General features: G+C 49.0%; 1 protein-coding gene across 1 annotated transcript in view; it reads left to right on the top strand.

Annotated features, from left to right (window-relative positions):
- TMEM212 (transmembrane protein 212) overlaps positions 1 to 15,006 on the top strand; it is a 59,953-nt gene extending 44,947 nt beyond the window's left edge. Inside the window, exons 4-5 of the mRNA XM_081008322.1 lie at positions 13,411 to 13,512; positions 14,454 to 15,006. Coding sequence (XP_080864448.1) covers positions 13,411 to 13,512; positions 14,454 to 14,504 — 153 coding nt within the window. The 3' untranslated portion in view covers positions 14,505 to 15,006. The remainder of the gene's footprint in view (positions 1 to 13,410; positions 13,513 to 14,453) is intronic.
- The last annotated feature ends 322 nt before the right edge of the window (positions 15,007 to 15,328 follow it).

Here is a 15,328-nt window from a genome sequence, read left to right as displayed (position 1 = left end):
TTGGTTATGTAAATGCACTCAGTGCAAGTTATTTTCTACATCCGCCAACGAAGAAAGCTTCGTGGTGCTTTTGCTGGATTTAATTACTTGTTGAATCCTGCCAGTTGTCTTAAAGTCCCCTTGGCCGTAGAGATACTTGTGACTGGCTGTTTCCTCACCTGCGGCAGTTTGTGGCTGCATTTATGAGACTTGAGTGTTTGTTCCTTGGGCCACAGCAGTGGTATGTGGTTGTACATCTGAGCCTTAGTAGTGGGAACATTTTGCATCGGTGAAAGCAAACCTGTCAGCGTGCTAAAGTAGTAAATGGCATAGCAATAACCTTTATTTTCTACATGTTACTAATGTGTGGCCTCAACCCACATGGATTTTTGAAGGTGTGTTGATTACACTCGTGGTTTTTAAAATGCTGCCCTAGGGATGGATGCCCAGAGAGTTGCTTTGCACCAAAGTTCTGGCTTTAGTAGCGGTTGTGGGCAAACCAATACATGTTGAGGAGTCTTAAAAATTGTCATATCCTGAATTTATCTCTGGGTTTTGGAGTTCTGAATTGTTTTATTTATGATTGCATATTATTATTATTATTATTATTATTATTATTATTATTATTATTTCCTCCAAAGAGCTCAAGATGGCATCCATGGTTCTCCTTTTCCCCATCATATTCTCACAACTAACATGTGAAGTTAGGCAGAGAAGTAGTGACTATCCCAAAGGCACCAATTGAACCCCATGGATGAGTGGGGATTTGAACCCTGGTCTCCCATGTCCTAGTCTGACATTCTAACCATTGGTTTTTTGAGGTGGAATAGTATGAATTCTACATTGTTCCATGTTGTCAGGGGTTCAGGAGCAGAGGCAAGGGCAAGGGAGGAAACAGAGAGCGAGGGAGAGGAGGCAGAAGAAAAGATGAGTGATGACGACGACCCGAGATCTCCGAGTCTTTCCAGTGAATCAGAAGATTCACAGAAAGGAGCACCAGTGGCCAGGGCAAGGGGGGAGCCTAGGGGGACACCCCAGGAAGATAGAGCCAGAGGGGACTCAGAGGGGAGCAGTTGGAAATCAGGACCAGCGTCACCGCCAGAGAGCAGGGAAGAGGAAGGGCGCCAGGGATCAAGCGCTGGCAGCTCACAACAGGGGGGAGGGCACGAGTCAGGAGTGGCCACACCTCCATCGGGGAGCGAAGAAACGGTCAGACGGAAGGTGGAAGGTTGGGCGCGCGTGCCAAGTTCAAATGCACAGGAAGGTGGCGCAGTAGGCAGCCCGGAAAGGGAGCCAGGTCCTAAAGCCCGCCGAAAGGAGGGAGAAGAGTCAGGGGGGTCAGCGTCAGCGTCAGAGGAATCCCGGAAGGAAGAGACCCCGGGGGGCAGAGGGACCCAGAGAAGAACAGTCAGGCGGAAAAGGTGGAGCAAGGCTAGGATATTAAGTTGGTGTACAAGGGGCGGAGACTCAGATGGAGCTTCGCCGATCTAACCATGAGACGTAGAGTTGCACGCAGCAGCTTGAGAATGGAAACTGTAACTCAATAAAGACTTTTATTTAATGATCGCTGGCTAGCGTGATCCTCTGTGAGCTAGGATCTGGAAGCAGCTCTGACACATGTTGTTTCCACATTGTGTACAGATCTGCTTGCACATGCAGCCACTTCGTTCCTCCCTTCACACCAGCCAGCAAACTAACCAAGAAGGCCTCTGTTAAGCATCCGAACTATGTTGAACCTCTTCAGAAGAAACCAGGATATCAAGCCAATTTCAAACCATGGCTTAATGTCCTTGCTTGCTCTGGAGCTGTCAACCGTTCTTTCTTGGTTTGGAGAAAACAAGGAGCTATATAAAACTGCAATACTTTTGTTTGCCTGCTTGAGCGAAGGGCCTGCCTGCATGGGGAAAGCTTCAGACATTGTCAGTTTTTTAAAATAAATAAATGAAAGGGAGCCATTTCATAAAAGGAATGTTGTTTTTCCTTCAGAGATGGGGGCAGTTTCACCAGGTGCTGTAGCTAATTACCTGAAAATAATGAGCTGCTGTCTAGGAAGAGGAAGCGACAGCAGAGTGGCTCCAATTAACTGATAAAAACCAAGGTCAGGGTGAAGCAATGGGAAAGGAATCCCAGAAACACTGGGATTTTAGAGCCTACAGGAAAGGCAAGAAAGTGAAGGACCTTTTCTTCCAAATATGATCAGTTCACTGCTGTTTGCTGCATGGTGTCAGTAGCCCCAAGGAGTGGACACTCTCCTCACCTAAGGTAGTAAACAAGATCATGGGATAATAATAAATTGCATCTATCTATCTGACACCATTAAGACACTGCAGGTCAAGCAAACAAACTCCCTTCATTCAACCAGTGGCGAATGCTTCATGAACTCCCAATATAAATGAGGAACCTCAGACCTGAGGGCTAAACATGGGCCTCGGGATTTGCCTCAGCCTAAATACCCTCCCTAGCTCCGCCCACTCTCCCTAGGCCACACCCCTCCTTGGCCCTGCATTCAGAACCTCCCTGAATGTTTTTGCCTGGCCGGAATGTGTCCTTGGGCTCTGATAAAGCCATTTGCTACTCTGGATGGGTAGGGAGGGGTGCACGAGTTTGTATAAAACCAGTCTGCCATACCCATTGTTTTGCCCTTTGCCTCTGGCCCCAGCCACCCCTGGCATGTGGTTTCTGGAAGTTTGCCCAGCAAGAAGGCTGAAAAATATTATCCAACCTTGAACTACAATGGGTCTCAGTTTCGCCTGTGTAAACTGCTCCAGAAAATCTAGTTTTGTAGTTCCCTCCCTGTCCACATTGATAACAGTGACCAATCTAGCCTCCAGACAGGATCCCTGAGGTTAGTGCCTGTAGCTTGTGCCTGTAGCATAGCAGGCAAGATAACAAGCTTTTGGTGTTTATAGTAGGCCTACCCAAGCCAGATTCTTCACATAGTCTGCCAGTTATTGTCGGTGGTGCATAGCTGTCTTCTTTTCTGCACCTAAACAGGACACAAAAGCAATGCTTGGATTTGCACAGTCCACACTGCTATGCTAGACCTGAGTAATACTACATTAGACGTGAGCCAGACTGTGCTAGACGATGAGGTTCCTGGTTCTCAACCACCCACATCCCTAACAGAGTTCTCATATAACCAGATATTACTCAAGGCACTAGATTCTTTTTAATGGAGATAGTCCACACACTCTGCTGCAAGCCTCCAAGCAGTGGCATTATTACTTATTGTTGTTGTTGTTTAGTCGTTTAGTCGTGTCCGACTCTTCGTGACCCCATAACCAGAGCACGACAGGCACTCCTGTCTTCCACTGCCTCCCACAGTTTGGTCAAACTCATGCTGGTAGCTTCAAGAACACTGTCCAACCATCTCGTCCTCTGTCGTCCCCTTCTCCTTGTGCCCTCCATCTTTCCCATCATCAGGGTCTTTTCCAGGGAGTCTTCTCTTCTCCTGAGGTGGCCAAAGTATTGGAGTCTCAGCTTCAGGATCTGTCCTTCCAGTGAGCACTCAGGGCTGATTTCCTTCAGAATGGATAGGTTTGATCTTCTTGCTGTCCATGGGACTCTCAAGAGTCTCCTCCAGCACCATAATTCAAAAGCATCAATTCTTCGGCGACCAGCCTTCTTTATGGTCCAGCTCTCACGTCCATACATCACTAATGGGAAAACCATAGTATTCCTGCCAAGAAAACTTCATGAACAAAGACAAAGACATTATTACTATTATTATTTTATTAAACTTGTTAGTCACCCTCTTTCCCCTTTACAAAAGTTACTCAAAGTGACTTACAGCAATAAAGTAATTACGCATTTATTAAAAGCAGCAGAAAGCAAAACAAAGAAAAATCTAAAGCTCATATTTTTATAAGGCGGTGTCTAAAACATCCCAAAACGGATCTTCATGTGTGAATTGGCCCTCAATGTGAGGTTGCAAATGACTCAGTTTGCAGTTAACACTTCATTAAAACCAACAGGGAAAGTTCACACTTCCACTGGGGTTGAGGGGGTGGGCATAGCCTGCTTCAACTTCGCTGACCTCTGACACAACTGCAGCGGTTGGCATTTTATAATCCTAAAACTCCGTGAGGTTTTTGGGGGGAGGGGAGGTGGTGTAGGATTGTGTATTTCAAAAAGTAAGAACGCCACCACGTGTGGCCGATAACCCAGCTTTCAAACAATGGCTATCATTTTGCTCTTTGAACTCCAGAGGCCTGAGCTGCTTTGTTCCTTTCTGGTTTTCCCCCCTGTGGCATGCTGTAATCCGAAGGATGTGACTTAAATGGATGAGAAAGGGGAAGGAGAGAATGTGCTGGTTGCCCTAGGACAGGGAGCTGGAACGTATTATCTTCAGGTCCAGTTCCAGCCTTATGAAGCTAGTCTCTCCTCTCTCTTTTTCTCAAGCTGGAATTCCAACCACGGACGAGCAGTTGCAGAAAATTAGGCACTCTATATAGAGTTAATGAAATATACTCAGAGTCGCAAAGTGATTTCATGCTCTTTATTCAGCTCATAGTGGTGAGGAGGAATGAATAAATGTCCCCTCACAGTATCTGCTTTATATACATTATTTACACAATGGGCTGCACATGATTGGCTAATTCTGGAATTCTACTGTAAGCCAATCAGGTTGTGGATTCACTTCTATCTGGAGCAGGATTGGGTGGTTCCTGCCAACCAATCATACTGCTGCATTGTTCTAGGACCAATCAGACTGCTGCATTCTGAATCCTATTGTTCTAGGACCAATCAGACTGCTGCCTTTTGGATCCTATTGTTCTAGGACCAATCAGACTGCTACAGTTTGGATCCTATTCAACTCAGTACATAACACCCCTCCCCTCTAAGTTCCAGTCCTGCCCGGGAGGTCGCATTCATAGTCCTCAAGGTATGCCGGCGGCCTACGTGTGCGTTGTGGCCTGTGGTGTTCCCTGGTCCGGGCTCCGGGTTCTGGCTCGAGTTCCAAGGATGCTGGCTGTGATGCGGCTGTTTGGTCTGGTGCAACCGGCTCGCTCAGTCGTGGTTCTGGTTCCGGTGTCCTTTCGGCCTCACGGGTCCTCTCTGTATTTACTGATTCTGCCTCTCCTGCTGGCCCCTCCTGCTCTATGGGCCTCACTGCCCCGCTGTTCCCTTGGGACTCCTCTGACCTGTCCTCCTCCTGGTTTTCTCCCGGGAATCGTCGCCGTATCTGGTCGCAGTGGCGGCGCCAGCATTGCCCCCCATCCGTTAGCACCTCGTACGACACGGGGCCAGTGACCCTGGTGATTGTGGCGGGTACCCATGCTGGGCCTGCCCCAAAATTCTTTGCGTACACTGGGTCCTGGGCCTCGAAGGTCCGGGGGTTCCTGCCTTCCCCCACCACTACCTCATCCTGAGCTCTATCGGGGTGAAGGCGGTCCAATCTGATTGCAAGGCGCCGACCCATTAGTAGTTCAGCGGGGCTCCGGCCAGTCGTTGAGCTGGGGGTGCTGTGCTGTGCTAGAAGGAATGTGGCAAGGCGGTACTCCCAGTCCCCTTGCGTCATGCGGCGAAGGGTGTCCTTGGTGGTCCGCACCATGCGTTCTGCTTGGCCATTGGTGGCAGGGTGGAACGGCGCCGAACGGATGTGGCGGATGGCGTTCTGCGCTGTGAAGGTTTGGAATTCTCCTGACGTAAATGCAGTCCCGTTGTCTGAGACGAGAGTGTCAGGGAGCCCGTGGGTTGCAAACAGCCTGCGTAGTACCCGGATGGCTGCGGACGTGGAAGTGGACGGTACCAGTGCGACTTCCAGCCATTTGGTGTAGGAGTCCACCACTATGAAGAATGTTTTCCCCTGAAAGGGGCCAGCGAAATCCACATGCAGGCGTGACCATGGTGCTCGGGCGGACTCCCAGGACTGGACTGGGGCCCTTGGGGGATCTGGGCGGGATTCTTGGCAGGCCTGGCAGTGTTTGACCCAGGCCTCTATCTCTCCATCGATCCCCGGCCACCACACATAACTCCTGGCAAGGGCCTTCATTCTTACTACCCCTGGATGTGTCTCGTGTAGGGCTGTGAGGACCCTTTTGCAGAGGGGCTGGGGAACAACGACTCTGCTTCCCCATAACAGGCACCCCTTGTGGGCCGACAGTTCATGTTTGCGGGTTGTGTAGCCGGCGAATTCTGGCCCGGGGCTGCTGCTGGGCCATCCCCTCCACACCCAGTCCAGGACCCGGGAGATGACCCTATCTTTCTTGGAATGGTGTGCAACTTCTTGTGCCTGAATGGGGCGGTCGGGAAGCAGCTCCAGGCTCATAACCTCTTGTGCAGGTGCTGGGTCAGGGCCTGTTTCCGGTAGTGGTAGCCTGCTGAGGGCGTCCGCATGGCCCATCGCCTTCCCAGGTCGGTGAATCAGTGCATACTGGTAGCTGGCAAGGAAAATTGACCACCTGAGGACGCGAGGAGACAGCACTTGGGGGGTCTGCTTTTCGGGGGCAAACAAGCCAAGCAACGGCTTGTGGTCAGTCACCACGGTGAAGGGCCGCCCGTACAAGAAATCATGGAATTTTTTTACTCCCTTTACGATTGCCAGACCCTCCTTGTCGATTTGCGAGTAGTTCCGCTCGGTTGTGTTGAGTGTCTGGGAAAAGTACGCCACCGGTACCTCTCTTCCATCCGGGAGTTGGTGCCCCAGGACAGCTCCAATGCCATAGGGTGAGGCGTCGCATGCTAGCACCACCGGCAGCCTCTCGTCGAAGTGTGCCAAGACCGAGTTTGAGACAAGCAAGTCCTTGACTGCCTGGAATGCGGCCTCCTGGCGCTGGCCCCACACCCAAGGGGCCCGCTTGTCCAGGAGTCTGTGTAGGGGCTCCGCTACCGCCGCCTTGTGGGGAAGGAAGGAATGGTAAAAGTTCAATAGTCCCAAGAAGGCCTGAAGTTCAGTCTTGCTCTTGGGCGCTGGGGCATCACAAATGGCCCGTACCTTGTCCCCAGTCGGGTGGACCCCTTCTGCATCCACCATAAATCCCAGAAAGTCCACCTGAGGCACTCCTAGTAGACATTTTTCCCGCTTCACCTTGAGACCCGCCGTCTGGAAACGGTGCAGAACGGTGCGGAGGCGGTCCTCAAACTCCTCTGGTGTGGGGCCGGCAATCAACACATCATCGAAGAAGGGGGTGACGCCAGGAATCCCTTTAAGGAGAGAGTCCATTATATTCTGGAATATGCCTGGTGCCACGCTGACACCGAATTGCAGCCGCTTTACCCTGAACGCTCCTCTGTGCGTCACAATCGTCTGTGCCTCTGCTGTGGCCTCATCTACTGGCAGCTGTTGATATGCTTGGGCCAAGTCCAGCTTGCCAAAAATTTTCGACCCAGCCAGGGTGGCAAGGACATGGCTGACCACTGGCACTGGGTATGCGTGGGCCGTGAGGGCCTTGTTTATGGTACATTTGTAGTCTGCGCAGATGCGGACCGAACCATTAGGCTTGACGGGTGTGACGATTGGGGTTTCCCAGGGAGCATTAGGCACCGGCTCCAGCACTCCTTGCTCTACGAGTCGGTCCAATTCCTCGTCTATACGGGGTTTCAAGGCGAACGGGACCCGGCGGGCCTTGAGCCTGACCGGTCGTACTGCGGGGTCAAGCTGTAGCGCAATGGGGGGGCCCGTATACTGTCCCAATTTCCCATCGAAAACCCCTGGAAATTCCTTGCATATGGCGTCCACGTCCACTTGTAAGCTAGTGTGGTTCACCCCGGTGACAGCTAGCCCCAGTGGTCCAAACCATGCCAATCCCAGTAAGCTAATGTAGGGGCCCTTGACCACAAGCAAGTCCAGTTGCCGCGTCCGCCCTCGGTATTGCACCCTGAAGGTCCCCACCCCCATTGTGGGGACCTTACGTTTCTGGAAGTCCCGGAGGGTGAATGGGGCCGGCCTGAGTTTGGGACCCCCAGTGGGACACAGTTTCCTTAAGGTCCTTGCCGAGATTATGGATAGAGTTGAACCCGTGTCAAGCTCCATGCGGCATGGGGCCCCCTCTATCTGTACCTCTACATAAATTTTCTCTACGTTGGGGTGGGGCAACTGGTATACCTGGAAGTCCGTGAGCTCCGTCGAGTTGCCTTGGTGCGTTGGGCCCCGGGACCTGGGGCTCTTGGATTGGTCATCTGATGCCTGGTGTCGGGTGGGCCGAGCCCGACACACCCGGGCGATGTGTCCCGATTTTCTGCACTGCCTGCACTCTGCGTTGCGGAAACGGCAGGTCCTCCTCTCGTGACTCTCCCCGCAGCTTGCGCAGTTCCCTCCTTCTCGTCGAGGCAGCTGTGGTCTGTGCGCTGCTTGAGTGCGCTGCTGTACTCGGTGCACCTCCTCCCTGTCGGATCCTGAGTCGTCGGTGAGGTCTTCATGGTGGACCCTCGGTTGGGATGGCAGGCTCGGCCGTGCCTCTTGGGTCGACCTCTCGGCAGCTTCTGTTGCCAGGGCCTCCTCCAGAGCGACCTGGAACGTTAGGTCCTTCTTAGCGTAGAGGCGCCGTTGCAGCTTCTCATCCTTCAGGCCACCGACGAGGCGGTCACGAAGCATGTTCTCCAGCTCTGAGAAGTTGCAGAACCGGGCGGCTTGGCGGAGAGAGGTCACAAACCCAGTTATGGTTTCCCCAGGGGCTTGCCGCTTTGCGTAGAAGGCATTTCGACGAGCCACCACTGAGGGCTGCGGCGAAAAGTGCCCCTTCAGCTGTTCCATTATTGTTTTGTATGGAACAGTAGCGACGTCTTCAGGCGCAAGGAGAGCCCGGGCGATTTCAAACGTCTCCTCTCCGCAGACGCTGAAGAATATCGCCCTCTTCTTGGCGTCTTCTTCGTCGGTGACCCCTTTGGCTTCTAGGAGGAAGGTGAAACGGGAGGCGTACGCTTCCCAGTCTCCAGATGCTGGGTTGAATGGCGAGAAGCTGCTGTTGGCTGCCATTCTGAGTTCCTTGTGCCCCGGAGCTGAAGCCTGGATACACGGTGCGAGGCAGCGGTGCGGCAGTTGGCGGTGCTGCGGTGCTGTGTGTGGCAGTCAGCTCAGCGGGATCCCACCTTCGTCGCCAGTGAAATATACTCAGAGTCGCAAAGTGATTTCATGCTCTTTATTCAGCTCATAGTGGTGAGGAGGAATGAATAAATGTCCCCTCACAGTATCTGCTTTATATACATTATTTACACAATGGGCTGCACATGATTGGCTAATTCTGGAATTCTACTGTAAGCCAATCAGGTTGTGGATTCACTTCTATCTGGAGCAGGATTGGGTGGTTCCTGCCAACCAATCATACTGCTGCATTGTTCTAGGACCAATCAGACTGCTGCATTCTGAATCCTATTGTTCTAGGACCAATCAGACTGCTGCCTTTTGGATCCTATTGTTCTAGGACCAATCAGACTGCTACAGTTTGGATCCTATTCAACTCAGTACATAACAGTTAACATGTTGAAAGCTTTGTCCGCATGCAGCTATTCCAGGTATTCTATACAAATGGGGCATTAGGAAATACAAGCAAGTGGTACTTCCGTCCACTTAAAATGTTGCCTATCCAAGGCATGTTTACCCAGAAGTAAGTGTGCATAGGATTACGGTGCCAAGGATTTGAATGCGCAGACATGTAAGAATCCCATGTAAAGGGACCCCTGACCATTAGGTCCAGTCGTGGCCGACTCTGGGGTTGTGGCGCTCATTTCGCTTTATTGGTCAAGGGAGCCAGCATACAGCTTCCGGGTCATGTGGCCAGCATGACTAAGCCACTTCTGGCAAACCAGAGCAGCGCACGGAAACGCTGTTTCCCTTCCCGCTGGAGCAGTACCTATTGATCTACTTGCACTTTGGTGTGCTTTCGAACTGCTAGGTTGGCAGGAGCAGGGACTGAGCAACGGGGGCTCACCCCGTCATGGGGATTCGAACTGCCAACCTTCTGATCGGCAAGCCCTAGGCTCTGTGGTTTAACCCACAGTGCCAGCCGCGTACATAACTCTAAATAATATGAGAAAGCCTTGTTAATTTAAAGAAATTATGGAGGTAGAAAGATTGATTTACACCCTTGTGCAAATTAACTGATACAAAGCACATTTACAATCTTCCTTGTAATCCTGTACTCAAAGCAAACACGAAAAGTCAGTTGATCATTAGGGTGTCGGAAGCCTGCAGCCAATAGAAGGAATGATGCGCTCGCCACAATATATTGAGGTTCTATGAAAGAGAGTTATTCCAGAGCTGGAAAAGAGGTATCCTGGTGGTACTGGGATATTGCAGCCCCCCATCACACATCAAAAGTGGTGAAGAAATTTACTACAGAGCAGCAAAACAGGTACTTGATTGGCCAGGGAATTCCCCGGACGTAAATCCCATTGAGAATTTGTGGGCTATATGCAAAAGTCGCCTCCGTGCTGTAGACTGTGGAGAAGCTCATTCAGGGGCTGATTCAAGTTTGGTGCAGGAATCCGAAAATCAAGAGTGACTGTTTGAAACTACAGTGGTACCTCGGGTTAAGTACTTAATTCATTCAGGAGGTCCGTCCTTAACCTGAAACTGTTCTTAACCTGAAGCACTACTTTAGCTAATGGGGCCTCCCGCTGCTGCTGCGCCGCCGGAGCACGATTTCTGTTCTCATCCTGAAGCAAAGTTCTTAACCCGAGGTACTATTTCTGGGTTAGCAGAGTCTGTAACCTGAAGCGTCTGTAACCCGAGGTACCACTGTAGTAGGCTCCACGGCAAACCGTGTTCTAATGCTGCTTAAAAATAGCAGAGGTCATATCCGTTACTAATGTACGTATATGTGAGTTTCGTACATGTATATGTGACTTTTGTACAATAAACCACATTGTTTGTTTCAATTAATTTGCACAAGGGTGTACAGTGGCATGCCTACTCCAATGTTTTACCCCCTTCCAATCTGGAGCAGATCTGAGGATGGTGCAGGGGCGGTTAAGAGCGGGGAGAGTCCCGTTGTGCAAGTGTAAATCCTTGCACAGACAGGACAGTTACTTAGAGCCACGGTTCTCAGTCTGAAGATGTCCCTTCATTAGTGTAATCACCCTCCCAAAAACCAGTGGTACGTGTTCTGTGGCGTGGATAAGCCCATGGCAGTTTCATTTCAGAAACACTGGAACAAGCAGCAGACCCTCCAAGCGTCTCTATTTTCCAGGGACGTCCCTGATTTAGAGAAGCCGTCCTGGTTTCTGATTTAATCCTGGAATGTCCCGCTTTTCCTTAGCACATTCCTATTTTCATTGGAGAAACGTTGGAAGGTATGGAGTTATCTGACCCCCTAAGCTGCCTGAAGGCAATCCTGTATAGGGAAGGTTTTCTTTAATGTTTATTGTTTCAATGTTGTTATATATATTGGAAGTTGCCCAGAGTGGCTGGGGCAACTCAGTAAGATGTGTGGGGTATAAAATAGTAAAATTGTCATTGTGGAATGGGACGCCCCTATTTTCATCGGAGAAATGTTGGAGGGTATGAAGGAGCAGCTAGAGCATGCTGAATGAAGTTTCTGGAATAGGAAATTAGGATTCCATTTGCATTTAAAGGTAAGCCTACCTAATTCGCACTTTCTGAAACAATACGTGAACTGAAACAGCGTCATCCTCTGACATTCATACTTCAAATTTCGCAGTGCAAGTAAATTTTAATGCACACTTTACCCCAGTAAATGCAAAGGTGCATTTACTGGGGTAAAGTGTGTATAAAAATGTATATATCCATGAAAATAATATACAAGAAGACTTTACATTAGGGGAAACGTCATGCCAATGTGTGCCTCATTTTTTTAAAAAAAAAAATGCAAACCAATGAGGAAATGTGCAGAACTGAAGATAAGCCTAGAAAAATTAAAAATGGGGAGAAACTGAAACGGACCAATTTGCCCATCCCTAGTGTTGAAGGGCTCGTAATCTGACTTGGTATAAGGCATCTCCCACTGTTCCCTCATGCAAGCTCCTTGGATCTTGTCCCGGGGTAATGCAACATATGCACAAGCTCTGCACATGAGCGCTATCCACTTTTAAACACATGCTGCTTGTAGGAAGAACCCAGCCCAACAGATCCGTCGACTCAGCAAAGCTGTCCTCCCAAAACACAGATCTTGCCCATAATCAAATTTAATCCTTAAGGATAGATAAGCCTCTGCAATCCCTTTTACAAGGAGGCGCATGAACCACTGCCGCTGTGGTTTATGTGAACTCTTCAATCTGTAGCGGATTACTTCCCACAATAATGACAGGGCTGATACTGTCCTTGTTATCTGCCCGGCGCTTGGGAGAGGTCTGTGATTAGGAGGTTGCATGACAAGATAAACAATGGTGTGTGGCATTTGTTTGATAGCTTTCAAACTTGCCACTTTGCAGAGAGAGGATGAGCTTTATAGCCTGGAGGAGACATTGCCAGCATGTTCGCAGAGGAGGCAAAACTCTGCTGCTGCTCTTTCAGCTTACTTGAAATCATTGCTAGAGGCTGCTCAGAAAGAGGGACTTGCAGAATCGGGTGGGGAGATACAGTAAACAGCATTTAGTTTTTAGAGGGTTATTTAAAAACACCATTGAATGATGCTTTTTTAAAAAGTGTGTGTCTTCCTTAAGAAATTATGTTTATTTACACATTCATGGCCATCTGTGTTCATGATGATATTGGGATGATCACATGTGATCCCACTTGTGATATTGTTTACATCTAAAAAAGTTTTTGGGGTGGCCACGCTGTTTCACTTCCAACCAGTGCACATCCCGTAACTTCCTGCTGAAATTCCGCAACTTTTGTTATGCCACAAATGTTCAGGTTTTATTTTTGCCCTGCTTTTGTTGTGCTATAGCCCTTCCGCACAGCAATAATGTGGTAGCATTGAGGAAGCATCGCAGAACAAACGAAAGCAGAAAAAACCCACCACTAATGGACCATTATTGTGGTCAAGAACAGGGTGCAGAATATACTTGCAATAACTCACCCGTCTGCAGGGGCCCTAAATTTCTACTTGCAGGCTTTGGTCTTCATCAGAGGAGCTCCTACCAGGGTAGTGTACCTTGCCTTTGAGACTGTTGTTTAGAAGGCAATGAATGAATTGATGGTAATAACTGTTATGTACTGAAGTTCTCAGGGGGATACTGTAGATAGTTATGCAAATGAAGGATCGAAAGTGACATTCAGTGATTGGATAGTTTTAGAAAGTTGCTACAGTAACGTTGTACTGGAGCTCTATATAAGCAAGCTGACTGAGCCCTTCAGTTCAGTTCTGTTCTGGCCTCTGAATAAAGAAGAGCTGTTTGAAGAATCGCTGTGTCGTCTGATATGTTCACCCACAACTTAACAATAACAATCATCCTCTAAAAATAAGCAGCAAGCCCCATTGAATACAGCAGACCCTCCAAGTGTCCCTATTTTCCAGGAAAAGTCCAGGATCTACAGAAGCCATCCCAGTTTCTGATTTGATTCTATAATATCCTGCTTTTGCTTAGGACATCCCCATTTTCACTGGAGAAATGCTGGAGGATATGGAGTTTAGCAACCCCCGAGACCAGGAGATAAGAAACTATACAACCTTTAGAAGACATCTGAAGGTAGCCTGCATAGGGAAGTTTTTAAATGATTAATGTTTTATTATATTTTAAAATATGTTGGAAGGTGACTGGGGCAACCCAGTCAGATAGGTGGGGTATAAAAATTTTATTTTTATTGAATAGGACATCCCTATTTTTATCAGATGTTTTATCAGATTTTTATCAGATGGAAGGTATGATCCAGTGTGACTTACTTCTGAGTACATAGCCTTGTGCTGCACGTGTGTGGTGCTTATATTTTCTGGTATTATATCTGTCACTTTGAATTTTATCAGGTTTAGATGCCGATATTCCTACAGGTCTATTTTATTTGCAAATTTTAAAATTTATATTGTTTTAGCATCATTTTACAATTTTACACCTTTTTTTCAGTCCTTTCTCAGAAAAGTGTTAATAACCACAACAACAACAATACTGTTCAGGTCCAGCCCAAGACATTTTGCTGCCTGGGGCAAAGGACAAGATGGCATCTCTCAGTCCATGTGCATAATTCAACCAGACTGGGAGCTGGCTCTTATTTCAGCTCTGGCAATGGGGCAACTTCCTCCACCATGCCTGAGGCCAGCAGACTGGCTTAGGAGGTGCAGAAGACCTGTGGAGAATGGTGAGGGAAACTGCTACCAGTACCACCCCTTAGCATCTCCTGAGGAAGCCACTACACTTTGCCCAATGGCAGGGCCAGTCCCAATGACACCAAGTATTCTCGATCTAGCATTGTAAGGACAATAAGTCTGGATTTATTACTATGAACTGTTTGATGAACCAGCATGGGTAAACAGCGTTCTACAGCTGTTGCAATATAGACAAATGAACCCGACGTTTCTTTCTTTCTTGTTCTTTCAAAAACAGCATTTTTGTCTCTCACTAGAGCATGTATTTGTGCAGGTGAAGACTGATGCAAGTCCTTCCAAAAGATACTAAATCACCCTGTTTATTCGCAGGTCAGGTGCAGTTCAAATTGCCCAAGCAGGCGACCTCAACTTTGCCACTGACCTTAAATGTGACCTGAATGAAAGATAGTGACCTGAGTTAAGTATATAATCATGCCCTGTTAACAAATGGCATAGGGCAGGCCTTGAAGGTTTTATTCCTATGCGCTGTATCCAAGCACCTTGGTGGAATTTTGAAACTCCAGCTCTGTGCACTGTACAGTGGTACCTTGGGTTAAGTACTTAATTTGTTCTGGAGGTCCATTCTTAACCTGAAACTGTTCTTAACCTGAAGCACCACTTTAGCTAATGGGGCCTACTGCTGCTGCCACGCCGCCAGAGCACAATTTCTGTTCTCATCCTGAAGCAAAGTTCTTAGCCCGAGGTACTATTTCTGGGTTAGCGGAGTCTGTAACCTGAAGCGTATGTAACCAGAGGTACCACTGTATCACCAAAAAAGAGGTCCTCCCAGCCCCTGAAAAAATCAGCTAATTCAAAAGCCTTGTTTCAGAGAAGAGAGGGTTCCTCTAGGAGTCAGTCCGACAGAGCCAAGGCAGGACACCAGGCAAGGACAGGTACAGGGTCTAGAATACAGCAATGTTGCTCCCGCAACCTGGGGCAGGGTCCGACAGCCTTTTATCTCTGTCGGGGTAGCGGCCGGTCCTGATCCCCCGGCGCCTCGCCTCCCTGTTTTGCCCGAAGGCGAGCACTCCTCTTGCGAGTACTCAGGTCTCTCCTTCTCTCAGACCTGAGTCTCTGCAGCTTGGGAGATGTCGGTGGGTTACTAGACCCAGGGGCTGCCTCAGCCTCCCCTGACCCAACTGGTAGTGGAGCAGCTCTAAGTGATGGCCCAGCTGAAGGCAACAAGGTAACCCCCACATCTGGAG

The sequence above is a fragment of the Podarcis pityusensis genome (genome assembly GCF_964106645.2).
Source record: "Podarcis pityusensis genome assembly, chromosome: 5".
Lineage (NCBI taxonomy): Eukaryota > Metazoa > Chordata > Lepidosauria > Squamata > Lacertidae > Podarcis > Podarcis pityusensis.
Note: the sequence above shows the minus strand (reverse complement) of the source record. Positions and strands in the feature narration are given on the sequence as shown.